The 16,128-nt window shown below is 48.0% G+C and overlaps 1 protein-coding gene across 3 annotated transcripts in view; it reads left to right on the plus strand.

Moving 5' to 3' along the window:
- Nucleotides 1–15,745, plus strand: part of LOC129867431 (lysine-specific demethylase 4B-like) — an 84,575-nt gene extending 68,830 nt beyond the window's left edge. For all 3 annotated transcript variants that reach the window (XM_055940824.1, XM_055940825.1, XM_055940826.1), the window contains 4 exons: nt 6,791–6,961; nt 7,405–7,524; nt 11,846–11,938; nt 13,853–15,745. In XM_055940824.1, coding sequence (XP_055796799.1) covers nt 6,791–6,961; nt 7,405–7,524; nt 11,846–11,938; nt 13,853–14,509 — 1,041 coding nt within the window. In that variant the 3' untranslated portion in view covers nt 14,510–15,745. The remainder of the gene's footprint in view (nt 1–6,790; nt 6,962–7,404; nt 7,525–11,845; nt 11,939–13,852) is intronic.
- The last annotated feature ends 383 nt before the right edge of the window (nt 15,746–16,128 follow it).

Raw genomic sequence — 16,128 nt, forward strand, 5'->3', positions numbered from 1 at the left:
TTTGGAAAGTATTCAGACCCTTCCCTTTTTCCATATTTTGTTATGTTACAGCCTTATTCTAAAATGGATTAAATGTATTTTCTTTCTCATCGATCTACACACAATAACCCATATTGTTGACGGTGAGAAACGGTTTTTAGAAATGTTTGCAAATGTAATAAAAAATATATCCCTTATTTACATTTCTACAACTTGATTGGAGTCCACTTGTGTTAAATACAATTGTTTGGACAAGATTTGAAAAGGCACACCTGTCTATAAGGTACCAAGACAGCAGGAGAGTGGAAAGGCAGTTTGCCAGTTACAGCAGCGCCTCCCCTGAACGATAACGAAGAGGTAGGCGAGAAGCCTGACCGCGGAGACGGGTGAGAAGGTGATGAAGCGTACTTCATGAGCTGTAACCAAAAAACTACTGGCATTTGGAAAGTTTGAGGTGAGGGAGAAAGTGTGGTGGAACAAGCATTGTTAGCGTTGTTAAATATCTTGCTAGCTGGAATTAATTCTCCGTTAGCTAGCCAGAGAAATGTTGAGCAACAGTCAACTTAACTGATCAAATCATTGATTTTATGGTGTGAAAATTAGTGGCTAATAAAGTTAGACAAACATCTCTGCAGCACTCCACCACTCACCAAATCAGGCCTTCATGGTAGAGTGGCCAGATGGAAGCCACTCCTCAGTAAAAGGCACATGACAGCCGCTTGGAGTTTGCCAAAAAGGCACCTAAAGACTCTCCGACCATGAGAAACAAGATTCTCTGGTCTGATGAAACCAAGATTGAACTCTTTGGCCTGAATGGCAAGCGTCACGTCTGGAGGAAACCTGGCACCATGGTGGTGGCTAGGACTGTGGCGGTCACGGCACCATGGTGGTGGCTAGGACTGTGGCGGTCACAGCACCATGGTGGTGGCTAGGACTGTGGCGGTCACAGCACCGTGGTGGTGGCTAGGACTGTGGTGGTGGCTAGGACTGTGGCGGTCACAGCACCATGGTGGTGGTTAGGACTGTGGTGGTCACAGCACCATGGTGGTGGCTAGGACTGTGGTGGCCACGGCACCGTGGTGGTGGCTAGGACTGTGGCGGCCGTGGTGGTGGCTAGGACTGTGGTGGCCACGGCGCCGTGGTGGTGGCTAGGACTGTGGCGGCCGTGGTGGTGGCTAGGACTGTGGTGGCCACGGCGCCGTGGTGGTGGCTAGGATTGTGGCGGTCACGGCGCCGTGGTGGTGGCTAGGACTGTGGTGGCCACGGCGCCGTGGTGGTGGCTAGGATTGTGGCGGTCACGGCACCGTGGTGGTGGCTAGGACTGTGGCGGCCACGAAATATCGTCAGCCGGTGATTGTCAAGCAAATTACTGTCGTTCTCACGGTAATTGACAAACACATTTAGCGTCGCCTGGCTTCCTACAAGCCACTGATGCAGACCTTTGGAACGTCTACATTTTAAAATATCTAATAAATCCTTGTTATATAGCCTACATCTTCACAATGAATCCATTATTTATTTTAGACAGGTCTAAAGAAACATGGTATGAAGAAAATGTAGTCTATTTCAGAAGACCAGAATAGCGTACTCTTATGTTATGCCATATGGCTGTGGGCTACACTAGTTCATTGAGCTGATAAGATTTGGTTAGGTTCCATGGCATTATTTTATAGTATGAAGAATACAATTGAACAAAGCTGAATAAAATAGAAAGGCTATTTTCTCAATGATTTGAGGGAGTGTTCCCATGCAGCTATTCTGTGTTGAGCGGTTAACAAATAAATAGGTACTCCTATATGATTAATTTAAAGTTATTAATGTAACTTTAGTTGTTTTACTAATGTTGAGCTATATGTTTAGATTTGTTATACATTTTAAGGCTGCATGATGCGACTCTAATGATGATTTGAAAAACATGAGCTTTGCACATGATAACGCCTCACATTTCCCAGCGGCATCCCCTTTGTGTGGCTGTAATGCATCCCCAACAAATCCATGCCTTTTGCTGCCAGCGGCCGTTTTTCCCTTCTCTCTGAGTGCTGCGTGCTCAGAAGCACCTCTCACTCACAGGGAAAGATGAACGGAGCAAAGTACAGGGAGATCCTTGATGAAAACCTGCTCCAGAGCGCTCAGGACCTCCGACTAGGGCAATGGTTAGCCTTCCAACAGGATAATGACCCTAAACACACAGGCAAGACAATGCAGGAGTGGCTTCGGGAAAAGTCTCTGAATATCCTTGAGTGGTCCAGCCAGAGACCGGACTTGAACCCGATCAAACATCTCTGGAGAGACCTGAAAATAGCTGTGCAGCGACACTCCCCATCCAACCTGACAGAGCTTGAGATTATCTGTAGAGAAGAATGGGAGAAACTCCCCAAATACAGGTGTGCCAAGCTTGTAGCGTCATACCCAAGAAGACTCGGGGGTGTAATCGATGCGAAAGGTGCTTCAACAAAGTACAGAGTAAAGGGTCTGAATACTTGTGTAAATGTGATTTTGTTTTTTATTAATTAGCAAAAATGTCTAAACAGTATGGGGTATTGTGTGTAGATTGTTTTTCCCCTCATCAATGTAATCCCTTTTAGAATAAGGCTGTAACAAAATGAGGAAAAAGTCAAGGGGTCTGAATACTTTCAGAATGCACTGTATATGTAGAAAAGCAATTCCAACATGAACTCAAATAAATAACTTTTGTATTTATTTGACAAATACTGTATTTTCAAAGCAACGAGTGAAATCTGCAAAGATTCATTCACTTGTGCGATTGAGCTCCTATGACAGTGGCTGCTACTCCGTAAGGTTGGGGACACTAGTGTTCTTCATCATTATCATGCCATGTCTTGGGTTTCTTGTCTAGTAAAGATTCTTGAATCTTTGGTAAATGTACAACTTGGTTCCTTTTTATCTGAGAATTATATTCTGAATGTACAGTGCCTTGCAAAAGTATTCATCCCGTATCCATCCCGCTTGGTGTTTTTCCTATTTTGTTGCATTAATAATCCATTTAAAGCTAGATTGTATTTGGATTTCATGTAATGGACATACACAAAATAGTCCAAATTGGTGAAGTGAAATGAAAAAAATTACTTGTTTCAAAGAATTCAAAAAAATAAAAAACAGAAGTGGTACATGCATATGTATTCACCCCCTTTGCTATGAAGCCCCTAAATAAGATCTGGTGCAACCAATTACCTTCAGAAGTCACATAATTAGTTAGATTGCACACAGGTGAACTTTATTTGTCACATGATCTCCATGAAGATCATGATTGCACCATGAAGACCAAGGAGCTCTCCAAACAGGTCAGGGACAAAGTTGTGGTGAACTACAGATCAGGGTTGGCTTATAAAAAAATATCAGAAACTTTGAACATCCCACAGAGCACCACTAAATCCATTATTAAAACATGGAAAGAATCTGGCAAGAGAGGGCCGCCCACCAAAACTCGCAGACCAGGCAAGGAGGGCATTAATCAGAGAGGCAACAAAGAGACCAAAGATAAACCTGAAGGAGCTGCAAAGCTCCACAGCAGAGATTGGAGTATCTGTCCATAGGACCACTTTAAGCCATACACTCCACAGAGCTGGGCTTTACAGAAGAGTGGCCAGAAAAAATACATGTCTTAAAGAAAAAATAAGCAAACACGTTTTGTGTTTGCCGAAAGGCATGTGGGGGACTCCCCAAACACATGGAAGAAGGTACTCTGTTCAGATGAGACTAAAATTGAGCTTTTTGGCCATCAAGGAAAACCCTACAGCTGGCGCAAACCCAACACCTCTCATCACCCTGAAAACAACATCCCCCAGTGAAGCATGGTGGTGGCAGCATCATGCTGTGGGTATGTTTTTCATCGGCAGGGACTGGGAACTGTTCAGAATTGAAGGAATGATGTATGGCACTGAATGCAGGGAAATGCTTGAGGGAAACCTGTTTCAGTCTTCCCGAGATTTGAGACTGGGGCGGAGGTTCACCTTCCAGCAGGACAATGACCCTAAGCATACTGCTAAAGCAACACTCGAGTGGTTTTAAGGGGAAACATTTAAATGTCTTGGAATGGCCTAGTCAAAGCTTAGACCTCAATCCAATTGAGAATCTGTGGTATGACTTAAAGATTGCTGTACACCAGCGGAACCCATCCAACTTGAAGGAGATGGAGCAGTTTTGTCTTGAAGAAAAGGCAAAAATCCCAGTGGCTAGATGTGTCAAGCTTATAAAGAACATACCCTAAGAGACTTGCAGCTGTAATTGCTGCAAAAGGTGGCTCAACAAAGTATTGACTTTATAAGGGTGAATAGTTATGCAAGCTCAAGTTCTGTTTTTCTGTCTTATTTCGTCTTTGTTTAACAAAAACATATATTTTGCATCTTTAAAGTGGTAGGCATGTTGTGTAAATCAAATGATACAAACCCCCCCCAAAATCTATTTTAATTCCAGGTTGTAAGGCAACAAAATAGGAAAATGTCAAGGGGGTGAATACTTTCGCAAGCCACTGTACATACATATGTACATACATACATGCATGCATACGTACAACATACAGTACCAGTCAAAAGTTGACACCTACTCTGTCAATGGTTTTTATTTTTACTATTTTCTACATTAAATATTACATATGGCATCATGTAGTAACCATTAAAGTGTTAAACGAATCAAAATATGAGATTCTTCAAAGTAGCCACCCTTTGCCTTGACAGCTTTGTACACTCTTGGTATTCTCTCAACCAGCTTCATCTGGAATGCTTTTCCAGCAGTCTTGAAGAAGTTCCCAAGCTGAGCACTTGTTGGCTGCTTTTCCTTCACTCTGTGGTCCAACTCATCCCAAACCATCTCAATTGAGGTCGGGTGATTTGTGGAGGCCAGCTCATCTGATGCAGCACTCCATCACTCTCCTTCTTGATCAAATAGCCCTTACAAGGCCTGGAGGTGTGTTGGGTCATTGTCTTTTTGAAATACAAATGATAGTTCCACTAAGCGCAAACCAGATGGGATGGCGTATCGCTGCAGAATGCTGTGGTAGCCATGCTGGTTCAGTGTGCCTTATTTATTCTAAATAAATACCAGTGTCACCAGCAAACCACAATCACACCTCCTCCTCCATGCTTCACAGTGGGAACCACACATGCAGAGATCATCCTCAATTGGGTTGAGGTCGGGTGATTGTGGAGGCCAGGTCACTCCACATGCAGAGATCATCTGTTCACCTACTCTGTGTCTCACAAAGACACAGCAGTTGGAACCAAAAATCTCAAATTTGGACTCATCATACCAAAGGACAGATTTCCACCGGTCTAATTTCCATTGCTCATGTTTCTTGGACCAAGCAAGTCTCTTCTTATTATTGGTGTCCTTTAGTGGTGGTTTCTTCACAACAATTTGACCATGAAGGCCTGATTCACAGTCTCCTCTGAACAGTTGATGTTGATGTGTCTGTTACTTGAACTCTGAAGCATTTATTTGGGCTGCAATTTCTGAGGCTGGCAACTAATGAACTTATCCTCTGCAGCAGACCCTCTGGGTCTTCCTTTCCTGTGGCAGTCCTCATGTGAGCCAGTTTCATCATAGCACTTGATGGGTTTTGCGATTGTACTTGAAGAAACTTTTACATTTCTTGACATTTTCCGGATTGACTGACCATGTGTTTAAAGTAATGATGGACTGTCATTTCTTTTTGCTTATTTGAGCTGTTCTTGGTCTTTTACCAAATAGGGCTATCTTCTGTATACCACCCCTACCTTAACACAACTGATTGGCTCAAACTCATTAAGAAAGAAAGAAATTCCACAATTGACAAGGCACACCGGTTAATTGATATGCATTCCGGTTGACTACCTCATGAAGCTGGTTGAGAGAATGCCAAGTGTGCAAAGATGTCATCAAAGCAAAGGGGGGCTACTTTGAAGAATCTCAAAGATAATATATTTTGAGTTGTTTAACACTTTCTTTTGGTTACTACATGATTCCATATGTGTTATGTCTATTCTACAATGTAGAAAATTGGGAAGAAATTAAGAAAATCCCTTGAATGAGTAGTCCAAAATAGTCCAAACTTTCGATTGGTACTGTATATAATCACACACACTCACTGAGTGTACAAAACATTAAGAACAGCTTCCTAATATTGAGTTTTGCCCCCAGAACACCCTCAATTTGTTGGGGCATGGACTCTATAAGGTGTCAAGCGTACCACAGGGATGCTGGCCCATGTTGGCTCCACAGGGATGCTGGCTCATGTTGGCTCCACAGGGATGCTGACCCATGTTGGCTCCACAGGGATGCTGACCCATGTTGGCTCCACAGGGATGGTGGCCCATGTTGACTCCAATGTTGACTCCACAGTTGTCAAGTTGGCTGGATGTCTTTTGGGTGGTGGATCATTCTTGATACACGGTAAACTGTTGAGCGTGAAAAATCCAGCCGCGTTGCAGTTCTTGACACAAACCGCTGCGCCTGACACCCACTATCATACGCCCCTTTCAAAGGCACTTAAATATTTTGTCTTGCCAATTTACCCTTTGAATGGCACACAAACACAATCCATGTCTCAAGGCTTAAAAATCCTTCTTTAACCTGCCTCCTCTCCTTCATCTACACTGATTTGAAGTGGATTTAACAAGTGACATCAGTAATGGATCATAGCATTCATGTGGACAATCTTCGTCATGGAAAGAGTAGGTGTTCTTGATGTTTTGTCCACTACGTGCCATGAAATATATAACACTGTCTTTTTATAACTGCTCTAACACCATAGAAATAGAATGACAATAGATTAAATTCAAATAGTTTCTATTTTCACACTCCTCCCTCTCTCTAGGCAAGGGCGGGGCCAAGGGGGGAGTTTTCTCTTGGCCAGAAGGTAATTGGTCGGAACATCGATGGCTGGTTTTACCCCTGCACCATCATTGGCATGACCTCACAAACCTTCTACGAGGTCAGCTATGATGACGGCTCCTACTGTGACAACATTTTCCCCGAGAACGTTGTGGTGAGTCCCTCTGTCAGCCAGCCTCTCTCTCTGTCAGCCAGCCTCTCTCTCTGTCAGCCAGCCTCTCTCTCTGTCAGCCAGCCTCTCTCTCTGTCAGCCAGCCTCTCTCTCTGTCAGCCAGCCTCTCTCTCTGTCAGCCAGCCTCTCTCTCTGTCAGCCAGCCTCTCTCTCTGTCAGCCAGCCTCTCTCTCTGTCAGCCAGCCTCTCTCTCTGTCAGCCAGCCTCTCTCTCTGTCAGCCTCTCGCTCTCTCCGTCTGTTAGCGTCTCTCTACACGTCTGTCGATCTTAGCCATGGTGAGGTGACCATGATATGTGTTGACATAGTGACAACATAATGACAAATCAAAGCAGTGGCTATAGAATGACATATCTAGTGAATGTTAGATGCATCAAATCCTAACCTGTTCCTCAAATCAATCACTCCGTTCTCTCCCTCCCTCCAGAGTCACGACTGTCTTCGTAACGGCCCCCCAGAGACCGGCGAGCTGTTGTTGGTCCACAACATGGAGGGCCAGGCACTCAACGCCTCCTACGTCAAGGATCACGTGCACAAGTACTACCAGGTGAGAGTAGCGCCCCCCCCCCCGTACACTCCCTTCACTCTACCTTGTCAACCAACTAGCCCATTAGCCCTGTGTTCCAGTACTAAATCAAATCGTATTAGTCACATGCGCCGAATACAACAGGTGTAGACCTTACAGTGAAATGCTTACTTACAAGCCTCTACCCAACAGTGCAGTTTCAAAGAATACGGATAAGAGATAAAAGTAACAAGTCATTAAAGAACAGCAGTAAAAAAATATATATATATAACGGGGGGTGACGGTACAGAGTCAATGTGCGGGGGCACCGGTTAGTTGAGGTAGTATGTACATTTAGGTAGAGTTAATTAAAGTGACTATACATAGATGACAACAGAGAGTGGGGAGTGGGGGGGGGGGCAATACAAATAGTCTGGATAGACATTTGACTAGCTGTTCACTAACGTCAAGTTGATTGGTTGAATCCGGGGATGTTAGTGCGTGCACACCCTGTGTACTTCCTTGTAGATCTGAAAGGACTGGTTATGTAAATGAGTTCAAATCAATGTAGCTCATCTCCACATGAGACAGTCAACAGTGCATATCAGAGGGCTAGGTGTTTTTTTAAGTGCATGCTCTTCAACCGATCGCTGCCCGCTCGACTAGCATCACTAATATGGACGGTTCCGACTTAGAATATGTAGACAACTACAAATATCTGTGTCTGGTAAGACTAAACTCTCCTTCAAGACTCACATGAAGCATCTCCAATCCAAAATTAAATCTAGAATCTAGAATCGGCTTCCTATTTCGCAACAAAGCCTCCTTCACTCATGCTGCCAAACATACCCTCGTAAAACTGACTATCCTACCGATCCTTGACTTCGGCGATGTCATTTACAAAATATCCTCCAACACTCTACTCAGCGAACTGGATGCAGTCTAACACAGTGCCATCTGTTTTGTTACCAAATCACCTTATACCACCCACCACTGCGACCTGTATGCTCTCGTTGGCTGGCCCTCGCTTCATATCCGTCGCCAAACCCACTGTCTCCAGGTCATCTATAAGTCTTTGCTGGGTAAAGCCCTGCCTTCTCTTAGTTCACTGGTCACCATAGCAACACCCACCCGTAGCAGCGCTCCAGCAGGTAGATCTCACTGGTCACCATAGCAACACCCACCCATAGCAGCTCTCCAGCAGGTATATCTCACTGGTCACCATAGCAACACCCACCCGTAGCAGCTCTCCAGCAGGTATATCTCACTGGTCACCATAGCAACACCCACCCGTAGCAGCACTCCAGCAGGTCTATTTCACTGGTCTCCATAGCAACACCCACCCGTAGCAGCGCTCCAGCAGGTCTATCTCACTGGTCATCCCCAAAGCCAACACTTACTTTGGCCGCCTTTCCTTCCAGTTCTCTGCTGCCAATGACTGGAACGAATTGCAAAAATCTCTGAAGCTGGAGTCTTATATCTCCCTCTCTAACTTTAAGCATCAGCTGTCAGAGCAGCTTACCGATCACTGTACCTGTACACAGCCAATCTGTAAATAGCACACCCAACTACCTCATCCCCATATTATTACCTACCCTCTTGCTCTTTTGCACCCCAGTATCTCTACTTGCACATCATCATCTGCACATATATCACTCCAGTATTAATGCTACATTGTAATTATTTTCGTCACTAGAGCCTATTTATTGCCGACCTCCCTACTCTTCTACATTTGCACACACTGTACATAGATTTTTCTATTTTTATTTTCTATTGTGTTATTGACTGTACGTCTGTTTATGTGTAACTCTGGGTTGTTTGTCGCACTGCTTTGCTTTATCTTGGTCATGTCGCAGTTGTAAATGAGAACTTGTTCTCAACTGGCCTACCTGGTTAAATAAAGGTGAAATATATATATATATATATATATATTAAATAAATATAAAGGTGGTGTATATTTTCATTATATATTCTAGGATGCATGGACGGGTTAAGAACTATTTATTTCCCTTAAAATGTCCTTATGACAACTTTAGGCAGTCTTTATTTATTTATTTATTTACCGTTATTTTACCAGGTAAGTTGACTGAGAACATGTTCTCATTTACAGCAACGACCTGGGGAATAGTTACAGGGGAGAGGAGGGGGATGAATGAGCCAATTGTAAACTGGGGATTATTAGGTGACCATGATGGTTTGAGGGCCAGATTGGGAATTTAGCCAGGACACCGGGGTTAACACCCCTACTCTTACGATAAGTGCCATGGGATCTTTAATGACCTCAGAGAGTCAGGACACCCGTTTAACGTCCCGTCCGAAAGACGGAATAATGGCCCACTCCATCTACATTGAACCCCCAGCCCTGCACCAAGTTGGTTCTACAGCAGAAGCCTTTTTTACACCAAAACTTAGATTACTTTGACTTTCCAGCACAGTGCTTATCTGAGTGTTTCCAGCACAGTGCTTATCTGAGTGTTTCCAGCACAGTGCTTATCTGAGTGTTTTTCCAGCACAGTGCTTATCTGAGTGTTTTTCCAGCACAGTGCTTATCTGAGTGTTTTTCCAGCACAGTGCTTATCTGAGTGTTTTTCCAGCACAGTGCTTATCTGAGGGTTTTTCCAGCACAGTGCTTATCTGAGGGTTTTTCCAGCACAGTGCTTATCTGAGGGTTTTTCCAGCACAGTGCTTATCTGAGTGTTTCCAGCACAGTGCTTATCTGAGTGTTTTTCCAGCACAGTGCTTATCTGAGTGTTTTTCCAGCACAGTGCTTATCTGAGTGTTTCCAGCACAGTGCTTATCTGAGTGTTTTTCCAGCACAGTGCTTATCTGAGTGTTTTTCCAGCACAGTGCTTATCTGAGTGTTTCCAGCACAGTGCTTATCTGAGTGTTTCCAGCACAGTGCTTATCTGAGTGTTTTTCCAGCACAGTGCTTATCTGAGTGTTTTTCCAGCACAGTGCTTATCTGAGTGTTTTTCCAGCACAGTGCTTATCTGAGTGTTTCCAGCACAGTGCTTATCTGAGTGTTTCCAGCACAGTGCTTATCTGAAAATGATGGCACTCTTGTAGATTATGGCAGAGTATCTTGCTGCAGCGGACATTCAAACGTAGTCGAGAGTGTTAGCATTGCAGGTGCGTGTGGAGAATTTATGGTGCGACGCACAGAGTGCTTACGAGGTATAAAGCTTAGAGGAGAGGTCCCTGGTACTGGAGGAACACAACTCCTCTGAACACACATGGGGTGTGTGTGTACACACACACAGAGCCTTGTGAGCTCTTCCACACTCTCAGCCTGGGTGATGCGTGATATGACAAGACAAATGGCACACACCCACATACACTACATGGTTCGTCCAACATCTCATTCCAAAATCATGGGCATTAACATGGAGTTGGTCCCCCCCTTTGCTGCTATAACAGCCTCCATCCTTCTGGGAAGGCTTTCCACTAGATGTTGGAACATTGCAGCGGGGACTTGCTTCTATTCAGCCACATGAGCATTAGTGAGGTCAGGTAACTGATGTTGGGCGATTAGGCGTGTCTCGCAGTCAGTGTTCAGTCAGTTTGAGGTCAGGGCTCTGTACAGGCCAGTCAAGTTCTTCCACACCGATCTCGACAAACCATTTCTGTATGGACCTCGCTTTGTGCACGGGGGCATTTTCATGCTGAAACAGGAAAGGGCCTTACCCAAACTGTTGCCACCAAGTTAGAAGCACAGAATCATGTAGAATGTCATTGCATGTGTGTCGCTCTGACTGGATGTAGTATGCATGTGACTATATGGTTATGCCTCTGTGTGTGTGTGTGTTTCTAATCACAGGATGGGACTGGGGAGGAGGATGTGTGTGTGTTTCTAATCACAGGATGGGACTGGGGAGGAGGATGTGTGTGTGTTTCTAATCACAGGATGGGACTGGGGAGGAGGATGTGTGTGTGTTTCTAATCACAGGATGGGACTGGGGAGGAGGATGTGTGTGTGTTTCTAATCACAGGATGGGACTGGGGAGGAGGATGTGTGTGTGCTAATGTGTGCGCTAATCTCAGAGTTTCACTGTGCTTGTATGTGTTCTCTCTCCATCGCTCTCTCACTCACTCCCACTCTCTCTCATGTTAATGATGCTGGCTAATCACCTGCTCCTTCTCACATACACATTTGTATGCACGACAGAGCCGCAAGACACGGCAGAGCCACGCGACAGAGTCACACACACCAAGACAACATGGCACAAAGGGTGTCTTCAAATTCTGTTACTGGATTTTGTCCTCCTGACAATCCTGGGCTTTGTTGTTTTTTGTGTTTTGAGTATGACCCTTAATTAACTCCCACTCGTTCTCTCTTTCCATCTCTCTCTTCTCCCCTTTTCAGGTGGAGTTCCAAGATGCGTCCCAGCTGTTACTGAAGCAAACAGAGATCCATTCGCTGGAGCAGGACCTGCCCAAGAGGGTCTGCACTCGCCTGGTACGAGACCGCCTGACGCCCACCCACTAGGGCTAGGGAGAGAGAGAGGGAGGGAGGCAGGGGTGGGCTGGTGAGGGAGAGAGGCAGGGGTGGGCTGGGGAGGGAGGCAGGGGTGGGCTGGTGAGGGAGGGAGGCAGGGGTGGGCTGGTGAGGGAGGGAGGCAGGGGTGGGCTGGGGAGGGAGAGAGGCAGGGGTGGGCTGGGGAGGGAGAGAGGCAGGGGTGGGCTGGGGAGGGAGAGAGGCAGGGGTGGGCTGGGGAGGGAGAGAGGCAGGGGTGGGCTGGGGAGGGAGAGAGGCAGGGGTGGGCTGGGGAGGGAGAGAGGCAGGGGTGGGCTGGGGAGGGAGAGAGGCAGGGGTGGGCTGGGGAGGGAGAGAGGCAGGGGTGGGCTGGTGAGGGAGGGAGGCAGGGGTGGGCTGGGGAGGGAGAGAGGCAGGGGTGGGCTAGGGAGGGAGGCAGGGGTGGGCTGGTGAGGGAGGGAGGCAGGGGTGGGCTGGTGAGGGAGGGAGGCAGGGGTGGGCTGGGGAGGGAGAGAGGCAGGGGTGGGCTGGGGAGGGAGAGAGGCAGGGGTGGGCTGGGGAGGGAGAGAGGCAGGGGTGGGCTGGGGAGGGAGAGAGGCAGGGGTGGGCTGGGGAGGGAGAGAGGCAGGGGTGGGCTGGTGAGGGAGGGAGGCAGGGGTGGGCTGGTGAGGGAGGGAGGCAGGGGTGGGCTGGTGAGGGAGGGAGGCAGGGGTGGGCTGGGGAGGGAGAGAGGCAGGGGTGGGCTGGGGAGGGAGAGAGGCAGGGGTGGGCTGGGGAGGGAGAGAGGCAGGGGTGGGCTAGGGAGAGAGAGAGGGAGGGAGGCAGGGGTGGGCTGGTGAGGGAGAGAGGCAGGGGTGGGCTGGGGAGGGAGGCAGGGGTGGGCTGGTGAGGGAGGGAGGCAGGGGTGGGCTGGTGAGGGAGGGAGGCAGGGGTGGGCTGGGGAGGGAGAGAGGCAGGGGTGGGCTGGGGAGGGAGAGAGGCAGGGGTGGGCTGGGGAGGGAGAGAGGCAGGGGTGGGCTGGGGAGGGAGAGAGGCAGGGGTGGGCTGGGGAGGGAGAGAGGCAGGGGTGGGCTGGTGAGGGAGGGAGGCAGGGGTGGGCTGGGGAGGGAGAGAGGCAGGGGTGGGCTGGGGAGGGAGAGAGGCAGGGGTGGGCTGGGGAGGGAGAGAGGCAGGGGTGGGCTGGGGAGGGAGAGAGGCAGGGGTGGGCTGGGGAGGGAGAGAGGCAGGGGTGGGCTGGGGAGGGAGAGAGGCAGGGGTGGGCTGGGGAGGGAGGGAGGCAGGGGTGGGCTGGGGAGGGAGAGAGGCAGGGGTGGGCTGGGGAGGGAGAGAGGCAGGGGTGGGCTGGGGAGGGAGAGAGGCAGGGGTGGGCTGGGGAGGGAGAGAGGCAGGGGTGGGCTGGGGAGGGAGAGAGGCAGGGGTGGGCTGGGGAGGGAGAGGCAGGGGTGGGCTGGGGAGGGAGAGAGGCAGGGGTGGGCTGGGGAGGGAGAGAGGCAGGGGTGGGCTGGGGAGGGAGGGAGGCAGGGGTGGGCTGGGGAGGGAGGGAGGCAGGGGTGGGCTGGGGAGGGAGGGAGGCAGGGGTGGGCTGGGGAGGGAGGGAGGCAGGGGTGGGCTGGGGAGGGAGGGAGGCAGGGGTGGGCTGGGGAGGGAGGGAGGGAGGCAGGGGTGGGCTGGGGAGAGGAGATTCATCATGTTATTCCACACTACGTTGTGGTGTTGTCAGTCATGGCTGTGTTGAGCCCTTTTATAAAATGCATATTTTATGTGATGCTCCTGAAATATCCATCCTTACTGTCTGGTTGTAGTGGTTTGAAGGGTGTAGGAGCGCAACATAGGAAAGAAGTGATCATGTGGATGCCATGCCACTATTTTTACCATCAGCTGTCTCTTCCTGTCTAGGCAATACCAACCCAGGAAGCCCTTCTGTCAGGCGACGAACCACAGGCAGCCAAGAGGCCTCGCCTCCCCGCCCCTCACCCCACACCTCAAGCCCCCATGGACCCCGGATGCCAACCCCCAGCTACAGGCCCTGTACCTCACAGTATTACACCTCACACACCCAGCCATGCTCCTGGTCCCTCCAACACTGATATCAGCGCCCTTACCCTCACCCAGGCTCTGGCAATACCCATCTCCGAGCCCACCCTCACCCCAATGCCAACTCTCACTGATCCTCTCCCAGCCCCGTCGGCCCTAGCCGCCCCTCTGCTGCCCCTTTCCCCAGCCGTGCCCTTCCAGGACCAGGGTGAAGCTTACACAGCCAGGTCCGTGCCCTTCCAGAACCAGGGTGAAGCTTACACAGCCAGGTCCGTGCCCTTCCAGAACCAGGGTGAAGCTTACACAGTCAGGTCCGTGCCCTTCCAGGACCAGGGTGAAGCTTACACAGCCAGGTCCGTGCCCTTCCAGAACCAGGGTGAAGCTTACACAGCCAGGTCCGTGCCCTTCCAGAACCAAGGTGAAGGATACACGCCCAGCTCCAGCTACGTGTCCTACATGGAGACGCTGCTCAATACACACTTCCCCCCTCAAGAAGATGGCCCCGGGCCCCTGTTTTAATGAGACGCACCACTCTGCCGTGATAGCTAGGCTAACACTAGGAAAGATAATGTAATCTATGCTAAAGGAGGCTAAGTGATAGACAGTAGCATCTGCTACAGAATGCAGATAAAGCACTCCTCAGTTGCATGTCTTTTTTTTTAGGGTGGGTGGGGTGGGGGGGGGGTTCTCACTGCTGTGGTTATGGGCTGTTCCTAGAACTGCAGCAGAAGAGGAGGCTTCTTTTCCACTTCTGTGTCTCTCTGCCATTGTGCAAAACGCAAAATGTATAGACATGAATAGACTCACAAGCATCAACACCGTACCTCTTTCTATCCATTTATTTACCCACTTTACCCGCTTTTACAGAACGGTGACGTCAGCAGTCTACGTGCGTCAGCTTTTTTGTGTTCATCTATGAAACCAGCAAGAACAATTTTTTAATAGAAGCTATACCAACAGCTTACAATGAAACAGAACAGCATATGGACAGAATATTTGTGTACAGTTTCAATAATGTATTTTTGTTTGTGAGAGGTCCTGGGAAAAGGGTGGGGATGTATTACAGGGGGGTTGACAAGTATTTAAATGTCTTATTCATATATTGATATAAAATCCTTGTACAAAGAAAACGTTTTTTGGAGGGGAATGCAACCATGGTAGTTACACTTTGTAATCTTGTCTGCAGAACCATTGAATTTTGTGAAGATGTGTTGCAGTAGTTCTGAATGTGTCCCTGTATCGAACAAACCCAAAACCATCATGTTCACATGGCTCACTTTTTCCAACTCCAGAACTTCTCTGGGCTTGTTTTGTAGCATTCTTCGTAAAATCAATGTTACTATTCGACGTTGTCTCTTCGTATGACTATTCTTTGTTTATTTTGTGAATATATTAACCTCACGAGGTGATCCGAGAAAATGCTTTGATTATGAAATGATTATCCTTATTTTTTGAGATTTTAGAAGCGTAAATTGAATTTCTACTCCGGTAAACAAAACCTGCATTTTCAAATGGTATGTTAACTATCTTTATAGAGGTGCTATCCTGGATGACTGAGGAAGCATGGTTTTCATACCCACAGTCACATTATACATAGTGCAAGCCTCGTGTGTGAATCAAATCTGTTAATGTCATACTAGCCATGTAATTGAACTGTTATTACAATAGAATGTCATGACAGATCAATGTTCCTATGTGGAAACCAACTGTGAAGAGGCTTTATTTCATAGGAATTAAACTGAGTTGTTATAGCCAGCTTGTGTAGTGTTCCTTTACTTTTGCATGTTTATAAACCATCTCTTATCCCGCTCTCCTCCTCCTTCGTCTGTCTGTCCTTGCTCATCCTGCACACCACTCATTCCCTGCAGGCCAATGCGGTTTGAGCTCAGCGGAGGTATAACTACGGCTGTTACTGCTCCCCTGTTCTCTGGCAACAACACAAGCAGAATCCCAAAGAGGCTCGTGTTTTAAAGGAGGGGGAAAGTGTTCCAAAGCCCATAGGGGGTCACCATTTGATTTTTACTGCCCTTAAGTGTATTTCTCTTCATCTGCCAAGTGTATCTTGCCGTCGAATTCTCTACCCTTCTCTAAAACTGTGCGCTCATACATTCCCCTTCGTGGTTTTTAAGTAATGGACT

The sequence above is a fragment of the Salvelinus fontinalis genome, chromosome 12 (assembly GCF_029448725.1).
Source record: "Salvelinus fontinalis isolate EN_2023a chromosome 12, ASM2944872v1, whole genome shotgun sequence".
Taxonomy (NCBI): domain Eukaryota; kingdom Metazoa; phylum Chordata; class Actinopteri; order Salmoniformes; family Salmonidae; genus Salvelinus; species Salvelinus fontinalis.